Source organism: Lissotriton vulgaris, chromosome 1_1, assembly GCF_964263255.1.
Source record: "Lissotriton vulgaris chromosome 1_1, aLisVul1.2, whole genome shotgun sequence".
Lineage (NCBI taxonomy): Eukaryota > Metazoa > Chordata > Amphibia > Caudata > Salamandridae > Lissotriton > Lissotriton vulgaris.
This window is the reverse complement of record NC_141685.1, coordinates 1,701,192,847-1,701,209,953: the sequence shown is the minus strand read 5'-3', so window position 1 is coordinate 1,701,209,953 and position 17,107 is coordinate 1,701,192,847. Positions and strand designations below refer to the sequence as shown.

Genomic DNA, 17,107 nt, shown 5'->3' with positions numbered 1-17,107 from the left:
GCTGGTTTGGGCACAATAAAGATCTGTTTTATTTTTTTTCCCCCCGGGTCCAATGATTACACAACTATGGTGCCCATGTTTCTGCCTTGTGATCCAGCAGATAACCGGTCAAGCCCGGCACAGGACAAGCTGAGGGTGTCCTTAGTGGCAGCCAAAAATGAGACTCAGCCACTAACAGCTGTGGGATGTCGGCCTCCCCCCTCTCCACATGATCCCATCCAGTATAATACTGAGACAGCAGTTCTTTGGCTTGTTTCTAGATGGCTTTCTTCTACCATGGTGGATATGAGGACAAAAAAAAAAAAAGACAACAGTCAGCAAAACTCCATTCCACAAAAAAAAATGTGTCCGGAGCTGACTGGAAACCAAGGGGAATATTTACAATCCCATATTGCCACAGTAGCGTCCCTTTTTTCGACGTTCCTGTGGCGATATGTGGTTCGCCTTATTTACAAGGCAGTGTTAAGCCACTTAATGTGGCTTAACGCTGCCTTGTAAATAAGGCACTCTGTCACACTATATTTAGCATGAAAGGGGTAAGCAATAGGTATTGCAGTGGGTGTTCCGCCACAACACCCTTTGATTTTGACACTGCCTCATATTTACAAGGGTGGCGTAAATATGAGGCAGCACCAAAATTAAGACCAAAAAAACCTAGTCTTAACATGGCACAATGAGGAGAAATGCTTTATTTCTCCTTGTTTTTGCTGTTTCTCTGTGTGCTGCATTGCGCAGCACATATAAAACGGCATGCATAATTGTTTATGTGCAGGAAGGGACCCAATCAATTTAATAATGATGAGTTGCAACTTCTTTGTGTGCTGCGCAAAGCAGAACACATAGAAGTTACAAATTGCCATTTAAGATTATCTATGTGCAGGAAGGGACACCTTACTGCACATTAACAATCATTCCCCCAACACAGGCACCCTTGCACTATGACGCTAGGCAACTGTAAATAGCGCCAGTGCAGGAGCAAACACAGGGCTACACCGTATTGTTGTAAATACTGTGTAGCCCTGTGTTTCAAAACTGGCCAAGAAGGCTAATGCTGCGACCCATCACTTTTCTTGTAAATATGTCCCGAAAAGTTTCATATCTCACTCAAATGCATTCAAATCTTTGTGTTGGACTGCTCCGTCATGGTGGAACACTCGACCTCAGAACAAGAGAGTCTGGTGAAACAAAGGCCCCACTGAAAATGCTACTATTGAGCTCTCACCTCAACATTTAGCTCATCATGTTCCATACTCACCTACAGAGATGATGGACAATGGAGCATATTTGCAAGCCCCTATCGATACAGGAACATCACTTTTAAAGAAGTTCCTGTGGGGATAGGGGCTTCGCCTTATTTACAAGACAGTGTTAAGTCACTTAATCCCTTCGATGCTCATGACGGAACGGTTTCGTCATGAGCATCGGTTGAGCTGTGCTCATGACGGAACCGTTCCGTCATGACCACGCCCGTTTCCATTAGGGCTCAGCAACGGCGGTCAATCTTACCCGCACAGGTGTGGTTAATGTGGCTTAATGCTGCCTTGTAAATAAGGCGCCCTTTCATGCTACACTTAGCATGAAAGTGGTGGGCAATAGGCATTGCTGTGGGCTTTCTGCCTTAACACCCTTCCAAGGGTGGCGTAAATATGGGGCTGTGCCAAAAAAAAGACCAGGAAAACCTTGTCTTAACATGGCAAAAACAATAGAAATGCTTTATTTCTTCTCGTTTTTGCTGTTTCAACAGCAAAACTCAATTCTGGATTGTTCATATGCAGGAAGTGACACCTTTCTGCACATAATCAATCATTCCCTCAATGCAGGCACCCTTGCACAATGGTGTAAGGGTGCCTGCGAAGGCGCTAGGCAGCTGAATTTAGCGCCATTGCAGGGAGAAATGCAGGGGTGCACCCTATTATTGTAAATACAGTGCTCCCTACGTTTCTAAAGTGACGGAGCATGGCGTTAGCTATTTTGGCACTAACCTGCACCCCGCCACTTTTGTTGTAAATATGAACCAAAGTGGTTCCCTTTCCTCTGCTACTCCAATTAACCCAGTCTTTGTTTAGACATATCTGAAGTTTTTGACCTCTTTTGTTGTTTTCTATATTTAGGGGAATTAAGAGGCTCAGGTCTTGGATTCCATGTTAATTGCAACGCGCACTGGCACCCTAATAGTAAGGATAGTGCTATATAAAATGTATAAATAAATATTGTGGCAGCTTAAATGCATAGAGTATCTTTCGATTCTAGGTTTCAAAATGAACTAATGAAACAGGCTCAATTTCTCTATTGTTGCTTTTAAGATGAGTTCCATAGCACATTCTTTAAACTTTTAATTTGACTAAATGTTGTTTCCCACAACTGTTAAATATATCGGCTGCCTTTCTGTGCTCGTAGTAGGTTGATGTTCAGATGCCATCCTCTTTGTGTCACCTCCACATTCGTTTCCCTGCCTCCCACTGTGAGGCATTGACGTGTGAATCAACTCAGGTGAAAAGAGGTCTCTGCAGGGCGCAGTTCCTCCTCAGGGGATGTCTGCGCACCCGGGAGGCTTTTCAGCCTACACGTATTGTGACAGGCTCGTTCAATGGTGCGTGAAGGATATATGTAAATATTTTCACAGCGGACTCAGCAATTCTGAAAAAAGGCATTGGACGTGTCACTTAAGATTGTATGTTTCTAGCACCTGTAAGATAAATATGCACAAAGTTCTCATATTCATTTTTAAAACAGTCCTGTTGTGGCACTACAACAAACCACCCCGATCTACATACCGCAGACATTAAAGCTCACTGGCGGTGCTAGGCACGTGAATAGCCAAAAGTCCCTTAATCAAGTGTCCTAAATGTCATAACATTTCATTTACACGAAGTATCCCTGGGGAATGCAAGAAGAACATTAAATGCCCCCATCGACAGAAGCAATTACTCAATCTAGATTGCACCTAAAGAACGTTGAACCCATCCACCTGTAAACGGAAAACACACACAAAGACCCTCAGAGATAGCGGCCATTATTTAGCTTTTACTTAGAGCAAGATAAACGTGTGCAATGTAATACCATGATAGGAGATATCAGATCATCCCATTTCAAAATGAGGGTTGAAAAGTGAAAGACGCCGTATCTCCAGAGGTGGTGCCTGAACATCACATTAGAAATCTGAGAGAAAAATAAGAAATTACTGACTGTAAACTTTACAGGGCATTTCAAAGTGATCCAGAACTCAGCAGATAACATTGTTATTGCAAGGGCATCAGCAAGGCGTTACTAAGTAACACATTGTGATAATGAAACGGCGGTGGTAAAGAAGGAAGACAGGGTAACACGAGAATTAGAGTAAGACGCTAAAATCCACCTTAACCCGGGCTATGCAAATCAATGACAGCCCCATATGGCCTCTCTGCTCTGTCTCTGCAGGGACTTGAAGTTGGACAACATATTGTTGGATAAGGAGGGGCACATAAAGATCGCCGATTTCGGGATGTGCAAAGAGAACATGTTTGGAGCTACCAAGACGAACACGTTCTGTGGGACCCCGGACTACATCGCACCAGAGGTGAGTGCTAGTCCCATCTCTTGTGGGTTCTATATGTTCTTGGAGGGAGGTGGTGATTGTATTGAACTTCAGAAGACAGTCTTTACTCGGATCTCACTCTTCAGTCTTACTGGAGGGAAGAGTTCAGTCTATTAGCAAGACTGATGAGGGGCGGCCCAATGAACGCGCCCAACCCATTACCCACTGAAACTACAACTCAGCAATAATTGTTCCTTTTGTTAGAGGTATACCTCAGAATAGCATTCATGGGCTAAAATGTTTCCAAAGAATGAACACTAGCAAGGGAGAGGACTTAAATATGATTCTTAAAGTGAGCAGGTTTTTGCTATGCACTGCTTTCGCAATATTTCCAGAACTGTTTAATCTATTCATTTCGCGCTCTTGAGTCCAAATGGACATTGTGTGCCTGAAAGACTTTAAATAGTGTTATTAGATTGGAATGACTGTTCACATAATATACTCCATAAAACAGTTTCTTTAATTTTCTACATGTTCTAAGGTGAAATTTCTAAAATGTGTATTTAATCCAAGAATGCCTCAAATACCTACATATAGGCCTCACTTAATTAAAATGCTTGTATCCTTCTACTCTTTAGTTCTTCCTCTTGTGACTGTTGAACTTCACTCAAGGTCACCAGAAAGACAAGTAGGTAACGTTCAGTTGCCTGAATCCTGAAAAACTACTTATATTTGGCTCATATACATCAAAGATATAGTCATTTTAGCTCCAAATATATTGACCTACCTTCAGCTTGCCCAACCACCTCTGCATTCGGCCATGTGTGGCAGACTCTTGGTACTGGGCCTCCACAACCAAACCGTTGCACGGCTCTAGCATTGTGCAGTGGTCTCTGGGAGCTGGGTAAGCCACAGTGCAATAGAATCAGTAGCTCCTCGGCAAAGCTACCATCCCCCGAGTTCGCAATACTCACTGTGCGCAGTCTTTACCATCTATCTTGTGTTTTTTTGTTTGCTTTTATTTTTAATCTTCAGGATTTGCAAACAATCTGCAGTGTGTCTTTGGAACTATCCTCCAGGGCGTTAGGAGATTTCCCCTCAGTCCCCACATATCACGTCTGTCACTTTCTTCGGGCGCCTGGCATCCTATAATGGCTGTCACTACACTTTTCAGTTGCTGCCATCCATCCAGATCACAAAGATGCATTGGACAAATGGGAAAATGGTGCTGCTTCCGATGAGATTTGATTATTTTTAAAATCAATTTTCTTTTGACGATTCACATCCACGAATAACCTGCTAATTAACCGACAAGATGCACAAAAATCCCTAGCTGGTTAAGTGTTCAAAGCCAGCCTGCACCTTTTCACACTTCAAATATCTCAAAGCCTGCATATCGATTTCGCTCAAAACATTCAAAAGTACTATTCTGAGTACAATTTTAGTAATAGCAAGTTTAGTCATAAGGGCAAGCAAACTTTCCTATGGAGTAAAAATGGACAACACAACTTTGTTTCCATTCCCTATTTCTTTCCGCAGTGAATGGTTTTTGCATGAACAAAACAGCCAAACAGACCAAGCAAGTCCCAAATGTATAAGCAAAGCAAAAGGTAATTTTCAATTGAAATTAAGACTTCACCATCACGTAGCAGTTATTATAGCTGACAATATAATATATAGCATATAAATGTAGAAATGAAAAGTGTAATATGCTATTTATTACTATTGCTGACAGAGAAGCATGGCTTCGATACAAAAGTAAAGTAAACAAAAATTGGTGGTATGTCTGATTTAATCTGAGCCCCTGGTAATTACTCCCAGCTGCAGCCCAGTCCGTTTTTTGATCCACCATGCCACCTCAGATAAGACCCAACCATATTCAAATCAGCCTTGATCCTGTTCTAATAGTCCAGCCCGTACTGCCAAGCCAGATCCTCTGAACTATAACCAGTTTTGGCCTATTTGGGCTCTTTGAGTCAGGTGCAGCTTGGGTCAAGTGGTACAATGAGCATCTCACTAAAGTAAACACAAAGGTGATAGGTGGAATAATTCAATTAATGTCAGCCACTGAGAATTACTCTGGGCCTTATCCTAATCCATCATATATTTTGCTCACCATGCTACCTCAGATTAAGAACTAGCCAAATGGGGGGGGAAACATGGCGGCGGCTGGTTGAGCCGCGGCGGTGCTCTGCTTATGGGCTCCCGCGGGTGCTGATATCAGGACGTACCTCTTTGGCGAAAATCTGCAAAAATCTGCACATTTGAGCCCTGGCATGATTCTCCGCTATTCCGCTTCAGTATTTGCGTAATAATAGTGGATTAAGCGGATTAGCGGTTCTTTCTTTTTTCAAACGGTGGCGTCTCCTCGCCATACACCCGCTCTTCATGTGTTTGGGGGAGGAGCCTGTAAAGCCTGCGGCGGCGGTGGCAGTCGCGGTGGATGAGTGTTTACAGGAGCCTGTGTGCTCCAAGACAGTTAACCTCTTGGCACAGGAGCCCCTGCTTTTCCCGGCAGGGGGGTGGATCTGGTCACTGGCCGCCCTGGAGCTCAGGAGGGGTTGCCGTATTCGGGGAGCGCTGCTCGAGCAGCGTTGTTTGGCTGCTCCTACGCCTGTTGCTGCCACTGCATGGGAGGAGGAGGGGGAAGCTCTGGAGGAAGAGAAGCTTCAGGCCCTGCATCAACACCAGTACCAGAACAAGAGTGACAAGAGCAATACCTGCGGTAACGGGGTTGAAGTGAGAAGCTTGGAAGGCGTGGCGAAACCTGTTGGCAAACTAGTAACAACTGGGGGGGTCCCTAGGAGGGGTAGAGGAAGAGGGAAAGGGAGCACGAGAGGAAAAGGGAAATGTATGGGTGTAATTACGGATAAAAGCACCAAAGACATTGAATTTTTAAAAGGGTCTGCATCCAAAACCTCCTTATTAAAGTCAAATCTTCCAATATTAACGCTGGTATAAGTATAAGCGAGGGGAAGGATATAGATCCCACAATTGCCAATAGTGAGGAGGGGGAGTTGACCTTAAAGTCGCCCGCGGGCATTAATACCAACATTAGTGCGGATAGTAAAAAACTTGTCAACATATTTAACAGGGCAAGTTAAAGCGAAGCGGGCATACACCCCTAAGCTAGCAAAAAAGTGTAAAGGGAAGAATTCTGCCTTTGCATCAAAAATAACTCCCTCACTGCGATCTTATTTTAAGGTGGTGCCTCAATTGATAGTGTTGGGTGACAATACTCCCCCCGGTTCACAGGGTCAAGTAGTAGGTGATCTATCTTACGCCGGAAGTACGGATGGCCACCAATGAAGCTGAAAAGTCATCTATGGAGAACATGGAGAGTCCGGATGATCCCATACTTAATCTTTCACTAGAAGGTGTGGGGGGGCCCAATGACAATAGCAATAGCAACAATGCCACTGTCAGTAGTAATAAAGCCAGTAGCAACGCTAATAATGACAATAATGACAATAACAGCATTTTGGATCGAGAGACCTCCCCAAGGTTAGGAGAGACGGACCGAGCCGATTTAGTGGATTGTCATGTTCTGAGTGACTTGGCGTTGCCTGCACCTTTTCCCCTGGTTCTGGCTCCTCCACTGGCTCCCCCACTCCCTTTTGCCCCTCCTATTGTCGCGTCTGGGTTGAGTTTGCAGTCAGTCATCCAAGGAGCAGGTTCAACAGCAGGTCTAATGGCTGGGGGAGGTACAGGCACTGCCTACGACGCATCCCAGGTTTCGAATACGGATTTGGTCACTACACTTCAGACTTCCTTTCAGGCAATGGTTTCAACTTTGGCCGCAGACATTAAAAAGGGCTTTGAGACCTCTGCATCAAACCAAGCTGATATCCGCTGCTTTTGTGAATCTCTTGATAATAAGCTTGGCACCCTTACCACTAGGACAGAAGTCCTTGAGGATAAGGTTACAGAATTGACCATCAACATGGACGCTACAAAGGCGGAAATAGCGGGCCTTAGACAAGAGAATCAGAGTTTGTCCGATAGGATGGAGATGTTAGAAAATAACGCCCAGAGGAACAATTTGCGCATTCTGAATATTCCAGAGGAGAAAGAGGGATCAGATATCAAGCAATTTGTGGTTTCTCTGCTAAAGGAAGCATTGTGACTAGACCTGACCGAACAGGAAATAGCCTTAGACATCCAGCGCATTCATAGAGAGCCGTTCCGAAGGAACCCCCAGAGGTTAAAACCTAGAAAGGTTCTGGTTAACTTTCTTACCTACTCTGTCAAAGAATCCATTTTGAATATTGCGCTGAAACAGAAGGTCGTAAACGCTAAATGGTTCAACTTTCAGATCAGATCAGATTTATCCAGAACCACACTTGACAAACAATGGGAGCTAGGCAAGAGATTGGAGGCCTTTAGAAGCCATGGGGCTGTTGCTCAGTTAGTATTTCCGGCAGCATTAAGAGTTATGTACAAGATACCATGCATAATATAAGATTAGTGCAGGCTGCAGATGAGCTGCTGCTGACCATGGGTAGGGGGCCGGGACCAGCTAAGTAGCTTGGGCTTTTTTATATTTACCCTGCTGGGTCTCTTGCGGCTCTTCTTCCTTCTTTTTCTGGTTTTGACAGGCGTACTAACATCTATTCTATGATAGATTTGAGGTTGAGATCCTCTACAGGCACCGGACTCAATGAAATAGAAATAGAAAAAAAAAAAAAAGAACTAGCCAAATGCAAATCAGCCTTGGTCCTGCTCCAATAAGATCAGTCCTGCCATACTGCCTAGTTAGTGGCTGAGATAAGCATTCCATCAACCACTTTCTTGTATTCTTCACTAAGATTCACATGTGGACACAATTTCGCTCCCCTCCTTACACAATGGCCTTATACAGCATATTGTGCTCAGTAGATCTGCATGTATGGTTTATCTCTTGCCCTTTTCTATGTGCAGCAATACACCTTTGAACTGCAGATGTGGTAGATGAATTAATCTGTGTTTATTAAAACACTTTGTGGAGGTGGTGTGTTATTGGCCCACATTTGTTTTCACTGGTGTGGCATAAATGTATGTATTGTATAAAAAAACACTTCAGTCAGTTGACGACCCCATTCAGTTGTTCGGAAACAGACCACAATATTGTTCCACTGAATGTGTCTCTGTGGCCCTCAGGACAAAAGTTGGAATACCACATACTTCAACATCTTGCTAACACATCCATCACTTTAGCTCACAGCACCTTTATTTCAAGATCTGCTCAGTGACTAATGCCACAACAGATACTACTAACTGGTTCAACTTCTTCTTCAGTTACCACTTGCACTAAGTGAATCAAAATGTACCTGAACTCAAGATGTCACCTGGCTGATCTTTTACAGGAACCAGCAAAGCTCTCCTCTCTCGCCCATCATCTCCATATGGCATTAAGAAGGACAATGGATGTTGCCTTCCACTAAAATGTAGGTGACATCAAAAATCTATCTCAAATACACAACCCCCAATGATAAGTTCCAGCAGAAAATCAGTTGCCTCAATTCCACTGAAAAGTGAAATGATAAGAGCATCATCAGGCGCAGCCATGTCAAGACTGATGTCAGTATTTCTTTCCCATATGTCTGTCCTTCTGTATTTCAACACTCTGGCCACCTTGTATTAAAGGTCAAGAACTTTGTGTTTCTTGTGACCTGAGCTTTTCAAACAAAAAATGGCAGTGAGAGTAAAATCACCTTCTTCCACTTGAACTCTCTTTTCACACTGCCCTCTTGTCCTATCTTGTCACCCTACATTATATCACACCAACTCCCTCCACTCGTGTCTCTCTAGTATTAACTAACAGACACCAGAAAGTCCAAGATGTGTATGGGATCCATGTCTTGGCATACCCGTCCCACTGAAGGTGTCACAGTGAAGTATACAAAAAAGTGATAAATGGATCCATCGTAGTTTCGGTGCACACTATGCCTCTCAAACCAAGCTATAGCCAAATGGTTAGCCCAAACAAGGGCAAAACCGGTCTTGGGTTGCTTGTATACCGCTTTAGGGAGGATCTGCCCTTCAGTTTCGGCTGGACTGTTCCCATTGGAGCAGGGTCAAAACTGATTTGCATATGGCTGGGTCCAAACTGATGTGGTGTGGAGTAAAACTATACCCCGAAATTTGAACACCCAAAAATGTACCTATTTCCATTCTCCCAGTTTAATGAATCAGAGGCAGTGTTAAACCTCCCTTTCATGAGCTAACATGACCCTGCACTAAGGCTTCCAGAACAATAAATTAGTAGACTAAAAACTGTTCAATAAATAATGGTGTCACTTAATACCAGAGTTCTAGATCAATGGAAAGTTAAATCATTTTATGACAAAAATTCAAAACAAGCACAAAAATTCAAAATAAGCGAGACAGAGTTGATGCCATGACCAGTCTCAGATGCACTGTTATGCACAGTATACAAAGAGCAGAAACTATTCTAACTCTCAGTGAGCAGCAAAATCATAATGAAATTGGGCAGCATCCCTAGTACAACAGGAAAATCTTCTTCTAGCTCACCCACACATGGAGGGGGTTTTAATACACAATTCTTGCACAGAATTATTAGGAAAACTGCAAAGTCATGTGGTGTGAACAAAGGTGGTATTTCCTCAGCAAATCAGAACTCAAGAATAATACAAGTCATTACCTTAACACATAAGCAACATTCCAATACTAAGGAATGTATTCATCACTCTCTATGCTTATGTCATCCGGAGATGCTTGAACAAATATGAAACATTTAGACAATAAGACTTTCTTCAAGTGAATGGATCTAGTAAAAAACGAAATTGGAATAGATAATTGTAGCAATTTTACATCCACACCATAGCAATTAGAACACAAGTAAGGCTACTACTGCAGTAGAAATAAACCATTATGTCATCAGCTTAACTGTGTGCTCTGTGAATTCTGTGGAGTGAGGGGGTGTCATGGGAGGGGGAGGAGTGAGTGACAGAGATGGCATTCATCTTTTTGAAAATTGAGATTTATACAGACATGTGGCCGAACATTAATAACGTCACTTTTATGCATCATAGGGAATTTGTTTTACGTGTAATTGCATTAATTAATTCTATATATGTAGGATATTGTGCAAAAATAAATATTATACATCATTATAAATGCAAAAACAATATAAACTTTTAGAACAATTCCACAGTGCCATGGTGTGGACAATAATGATGTACTGTCACAGGTGAGTAGCTCGCTTAGAATTCCCTGATTGATTGATACTAAAACTACAGTCCATGCAAAGCAACCTCAACATGTTCCACAATAGAGCAATAATCTACTTTTCAATATTGCCCCCTAACATACAAGCATAGCACTTGCTTACCTCTGAAATTAAATGCTCAGATACTATCTGACGACCCTATGAACACCTCATGAACCAAATCACTGGACGAGGTGACAGCTGTTTTTCTGCCTAGAAATCCCAATCTGTGGAACAATCCTTTTCTTGCTACCAAGACCTCACCCTCATACATCTCTTCTGGAAACACCTAATAATCAAGCTCTACCCTTCTTCAACATTGCTGACCCCCAGCATAGCATGATCCACCAGGTAACAAGATACATCTCAATGACTTAAATATTTCAATGTATGTCCAACATTCCGCTTGCCTAGCTGAGCTTAAGCAGCACATTGACACATTTTTGTTTCAAGTGTGGAATTTGAAATGTAATAAATACAGAATATAACTTATTTAGACTGCCCAATTTCCTATGAAAGGAAAGTTGGTACACAATAGTACACAAATAGTAGACTCATAGTTTACCCAATGAGGTACAATCAATTTGTTGGACGTGACCCTTTTTGCAGAATCGCCACAGATTTTTGTCTTCTGTTGCGGAACCTGTTTTTGATGGCATTAGAACTCTGTACACTTTACCCCTGCTAACCAGTGTCTAAGTGCTTGTGCTCGCTCCCTAAAAGATGGTGTAATTGACCTACACCTTTTGGCACATTTAATTTAAATATACAACCCTAGCACATGGTACTACGTGTACCCCAAGCCTGTAAATTAAATGCTACTAATGGGCAGTAGCACTCATTGTGCCATCCTTTAAAGTAGCACTATAAAACATGTCTCGTGCCTGTTACTGCAGCCTGTACTGCAGTTTCAAACTACCATTTTAACCTGGCAAAATAGGCCCTAACCACCATTAGGACAGAGCGCATACTATTTAAAAAGTACGACATATATGGTTTTACACATCCTCACAGTGAAATACTCTTAAAGTCGTGTTTCACTGCTGTAAGGCCTATCCCTCCCATACAGTAGCACCAGGTTACCGTATTAAGTTAGAAAAGTGCGGACTTAAGATTGGGGGACAGAGAGATGCTTTTTACACTCAAATGAATTGCAATTTAAAATCCTCTTTATTGCTAAAGTCATATTTTAAATCACCTGCCTGCAGTACACACAGGCCTGCCCTGCCTTCCGTCATCCTAAGGGAATTATTTTTCAGTTATTTACTATTCATAGACAGTCACACAACGTGAACATTAATTGACCAAACATGGGATATAACTTGATTCTTATTTATTTAGATCAAGATTTTAGTATGGCAACCACAATACTACTAACATTACAAATCCTTGTGTGAGTAGTATATAACACCTTTTGCTTTATGCATGGACAAACAATCTACCATACATCATAACATTTTTATCTTGTATATAACTGTTATCAAACTGACACAGAGGTACACTTTGTAAAGCAAATCGGTGTTAGTAGCGCTACTAACACCGAATGTTATGATGTATGGTAGATTGTTTGTATAGTACCTCTGCCCCATACAGTACTTGCGAGGGGATCATTGCTTCAAATGCCTTTAGCCTTTAGCATTGGTCTATGTGGGATGTATGACGTTAAAACGCATACTTTTACATCGCATACCATTACAACGCGATTTTTACAACGCAGGATCCTTTACAATGCATGCCTTTACAACGCATGTCATTACATAGCAGATGCTATTACAACGCATGCCATTACAACGTAAGTATAGGTAAGTATATCTTTTTTAATAAAAATTGTAATTAATAAATATTTAATTAATTTAATGTAATTAATTTAATTTAATGAATTTAATCTATTTAAAGTAGTTTTTTAAAAACTGAACCCTTAAAATACCCCTGTGGGTGTCACTTTGCCTGGATTGTTGCTGAATAAACGCTGTGTAAAACGCTGCAGCAGAGGATTATCGGCACAGCGTCTTTGCCCGCCCGCCTCCCGCTCTCTGAACCTTCACCTGCAGAGGCGAGTGGAGCGCGGTGCAGGGGCAAGTAAACTACGTTGCCCAGCAGCCCTAGCGGCACCGGCCGCGTCAGTTTCGCGCCAGGAGGCGCAGAAATACGGAGACACCCCCGTCTCGCGGGATGCCGGGCGAAGCCCGGGCAAAGGGCGGGCCCTCTGTGGCCCTCAGTGGCCGAGGTAGGCTGGGCTGGGCCCTGCTATCTACATTTTATTTTATGTGTTATTCTACTTGGTCCAGATGAAGTAAACACTCGAGCTGAGAGGGATTGAGCCTTCCCATTTTTACGGTACCTGAAAGCTGGCCTCTATCATTCAATCCTATAACTTTTTATGGTGTTTATATAACTTTTATCTGTCCCTATACTGGAATATTACTATTTCACAAACGACGCAGTGTGGGAAGCTTGTTGTAGAAGATGACTAAAAAACTTCGCTCTGGGAGAATGGTGGGAGGAAGAACTTGTGCCAAAACAAAATCAAATCCCTTGCGAAATAAATCCGTGAATAACCAGCTGTTAAAGGGTCAATGTCAGCTCTTTGAATTATGGGAAAAACCGGTGGATAAACCCCTAATGGCTGCTGGAAAGGATATTATAGCCCCTGACATCCAGGAGAACTATACTCAAGTTGTAGATACCAACACTCTTCCTGTGATGTCTGAGCCATCTCAAGTGAAAATCATTGACACTCCCTGCCTTGTGCATTCTGAGGAGGGTGGGGTTATTAATTCTCTTGCACTTTCTATCAATGACATTCAAGCAAATAATCCTGGTCCCCTTTTAGAGTCACCCTTGAAAAGCATGGATGGTCAAGCCTCACCACCGCTTTCCATTGACCTCGAACTCTGTGGCCGTTATGTGAAGGCTGTTAGCCCGGTTGCTCCTGAAACTAATAAACCTCTTGGGGGGGCGACTCCATCCGGGCTTCTACTATATAGCAGTACCCCCTCAATGAATAGGCAAGATATGTCTGACTTATTAAGTACTTCCAGGAGTCCAATTCTCAATCTCTCCGGCAGTTGTCCTACAGTCGGGGCAGGAGATAAACCTCTATCGGAATCCCTGATTGCATTGGAACATCTGTTAGCCTCTATACTATTTCTACTGGGGAAATTTGTAGGCAGCTCAGACTGTATCTTGGACTCTGTTACACAAATCTTGGAAACCCTAATACAAAAAGCACCTGAAATGAGGAATGCCCCCCTCTTCACGCATGCTACTAATCTGAACAAGGGGGAAACTAAGGTGTGCACAGAAAACTCCAAGATAAAGGTCCCTGAACCAGTACTACTACCAGTACACGATAACATCGTCAAGGGTTTGTCTGTAACAGCTGCACCCAATTGTATCATGAATGTGGATCTGGAGGTAGTGGAAGAAATTATCTAAACACAAAGAGTGGCAGGGTTTCATTCATACCCCACCGCAGTGGCAACAGCCTCTTTTTTATAAATGCCAATGCTACCATTAAATTCTAGTAATCCTTTTTTCTCACGTCTTGCTTGTTCATTATTCATTTGCGCTGCGCAATCTTTTTGTCTCATTTATCCTTTTGCTTGGACTCTTTATCATGCAAGGTGATGCCAATTTTCAAATTTTCTCATGTGAGGGCGGGCCATCCGAACCTCTCAACCCAAAACACGTACAGATGCATGGTTTCATGTAAGCAGTTTATTTATCCAATGCATTTCGGACCCTTTCTGGGTCCTTCGTCAGGGAACATACTGTGAATGATAATAACACAAGTATTAACAACCCACATTTCAAAACCACGAACTTTTCAAAAAAACTTTGTTCTGTACAACATTATCACAATCGATCTTGTATAACATCCTTCGTGCTCCACTGTTTCACATGCCCTTTCTCTATGCAACCCGTCTACCTGACTGTGCTCTTTAGAATTATTTGAAAGAAATCAGTCACACCTGAACTTCTTCCCTCTCACTACGAGTCTCAAATGAATCATAACCGTTCTCTTTTCAACATAGTTCTACTAATTCTAAAGAGCACAGTCAGGTAGACGGGTTGCATAGAGAAAGGGCATGTGAAACAGTGGAGCACGAAGGATGTTATACAAGATCGATTGTGATAATGTTGTACAGAACAAAGTTTTTTTGAAAAGTTCGTGGTTTTGAAATGTGGGTTGTTAATACTTGTGTTATTATCATTCACAGTATGTTCCCTGACGAAGGACCCAGAAAGGGTCCGAAATGCATTGGATAAATAAACTGCTTACATGAAACCATGCATCTGTACGTGTTTTGGGTTGAGAGGTTCGGATGGCCCGCCCTCACATGAGAAAATTTGAAAATTGGCATCACCTTGCATGATAAAGAGTCCAAGCAAAAGGATAAATGAGACAAAAAGATTGCGCAGCGCAAATGAATAATGAACAAGCAAGACGTGAGAAAAAAGGATTACTAGAATTTAATGGTAGCATTGGCATTTATAAAAAAGAGGCTGTTGCCACTGCGGTGGGGTATGAATGAAACCCTGCCACTCTTTGTGTTTAGGTATTACACGTGCCGTGTGGGCTTGGCACGAATCAGTGAGCACGCCAACAATCAAAATAATAGCTGGATAAAATTTTTGTGACGAGAATTGTTTTCGAAGAAACGGTGTGCAACCTGCTTCCTTCTGTGATTTAGTGGAAGAAATTATGCCTAGCCCTGACTCCCAAGTACCACAAGAACTATTTCCTATTTTCTGCTCGGAAAATAAAAAAGCACATTCTGAGGACAACCTAGAAGTAAAGGATAAAAATGGAAAACACAAAAAGTATAAAGGAAATAAAAGGAAACCGGTGCGCAAACATAAGAAAAAAAGACAGAGGCGGATCATTTTCCAAAACTCTTTACTCCTAAGTGATAAGGAAGACAAAGCCACTGAACCAATCCCAATGACCGCATGGTGGTTTTGGAATCCAGTCTTCCCTATCGTGCCCCAGAGACTCCTGGAAATTCTCTACCCACGATTAGGGAAGATCTAACACAAAAGGACGGTTTGGGCTTAAAATCTTCCCCAGGATTGGACACAAGGAGTGCAAACCCAGTTAAACTTGAGTTACTCAACCCACTGGCCTCTTCTTTTACTTTCACAGCTGGGGCAGGGGAGCCGCCATTCCCCATTTCAGAGCAAAAAGAGGTTACATCTTATGTGGACACTTGTGTGTTGGATTTTCTTTCGCTATTTGATGTTGACTTACCATTAAATAGAGCATGGTTACTCAAACGCTTTAGTGAGATGGATAGTCTCCATCTTATTCAATCAAGTGATATTGAGCTAGTCTCTTTGTTAGGGGGAAATAGTGTTTCGCGTATAAGGGTCAAATTTTATTCTAAAATAATTGCAAATTTGATTCTGCAACAGGCAGAGATTTTCCAATGTACAGGTATTGATGTCTTACCTATATTGAATTTTGGGTATAAAGATGTTTCTCATAGGATATCCCAAAAGGATGATAGACAAACTGGGGTTGTTTCACCACTTAAAGATCTAAAGATTTGGGTTGCAAAAGGGAAACGCCTGGTTTCCCAGGTAAAACCACCTCCACTGATTCAGAATTCCTCTCAAATACAGGATTCTAATCGGTGGAATTGGGTGCATAACGCCCTATCATCTAAATCCACAGATAATCCCAAATTGTTTCAGCACCTTTAACAACCAACTGAAAACATCTCTTGGAATGCAGCCGGGATACACAGTAGTCCAGAGAAATTCGAGTTCCTATTCACGTTGGGAGCAAACGTGATTTGTATTCAAGAAACTTGGTGTATCAATAATATTGATGTTAGAAACGACTACTTTGTGCTGGAAGTCCCGGCTGTCTCATCCAAGAAAGGGCATGCTAAAGGGGGAATCGCGTGCCTGTTATCGAATAAATCGCACTGGAAATTCTCTCATTATACTGACCCATGTAACCTTTTCCAAGCCATAACCATAGCAAATCTTCCCACACTCCCAAAGAAGTCGTTTGTTGTAATTATCAATGTTTATATTCCTCCAGAAGAGTGTTTTAATGGTGTATTGAAGCAGGTTTTCCAATATATTGGCCAGATTAAAAACACATCACCTTCTCCAGAAGTCATACTAGTGGGTGATGTAAACTGCAAAATATCTAACTCCAGTATGAAGCCAAAGAAGAGGCGCATTTTATACCATAACCCCTCTTTCCCGATAAAATAGTAACTAGTAAAAGAGGGAAGATTCTACTAGAAGAATTATCGGCAGTTGAGGGGCTTATCTTAAATGGGAGATTCCCCTCCGACGTACCTGCGAAATTCACTCATAAATCCCATTGTAGGCCCTCTATTATTGATTATGCGATCTCGGAC

General features: G+C 42.3%; 1 protein-coding gene across 2 annotated transcripts in view; it reads left to right on the top strand.

Annotated features, from left to right (window-relative positions):
* The window catches only part of PRKCQ (protein kinase C theta), a 450,307-nt gene that overhangs the window by 320,810 nt on the left and 112,390 nt on the right, over window positions 1–17,107 (top strand). For both annotated transcript variants that reach the window (XM_086918954.1, XM_086918955.1), the window contains one exon: window positions 3,418–3,556. In XM_086918954.1, the coding sequence (XP_086775080.1) occupies window positions 3,418–3,556 (139 nt within the window). The remainder of the gene's footprint in view (window positions 1–3,417; window positions 3,557–17,107) is intronic.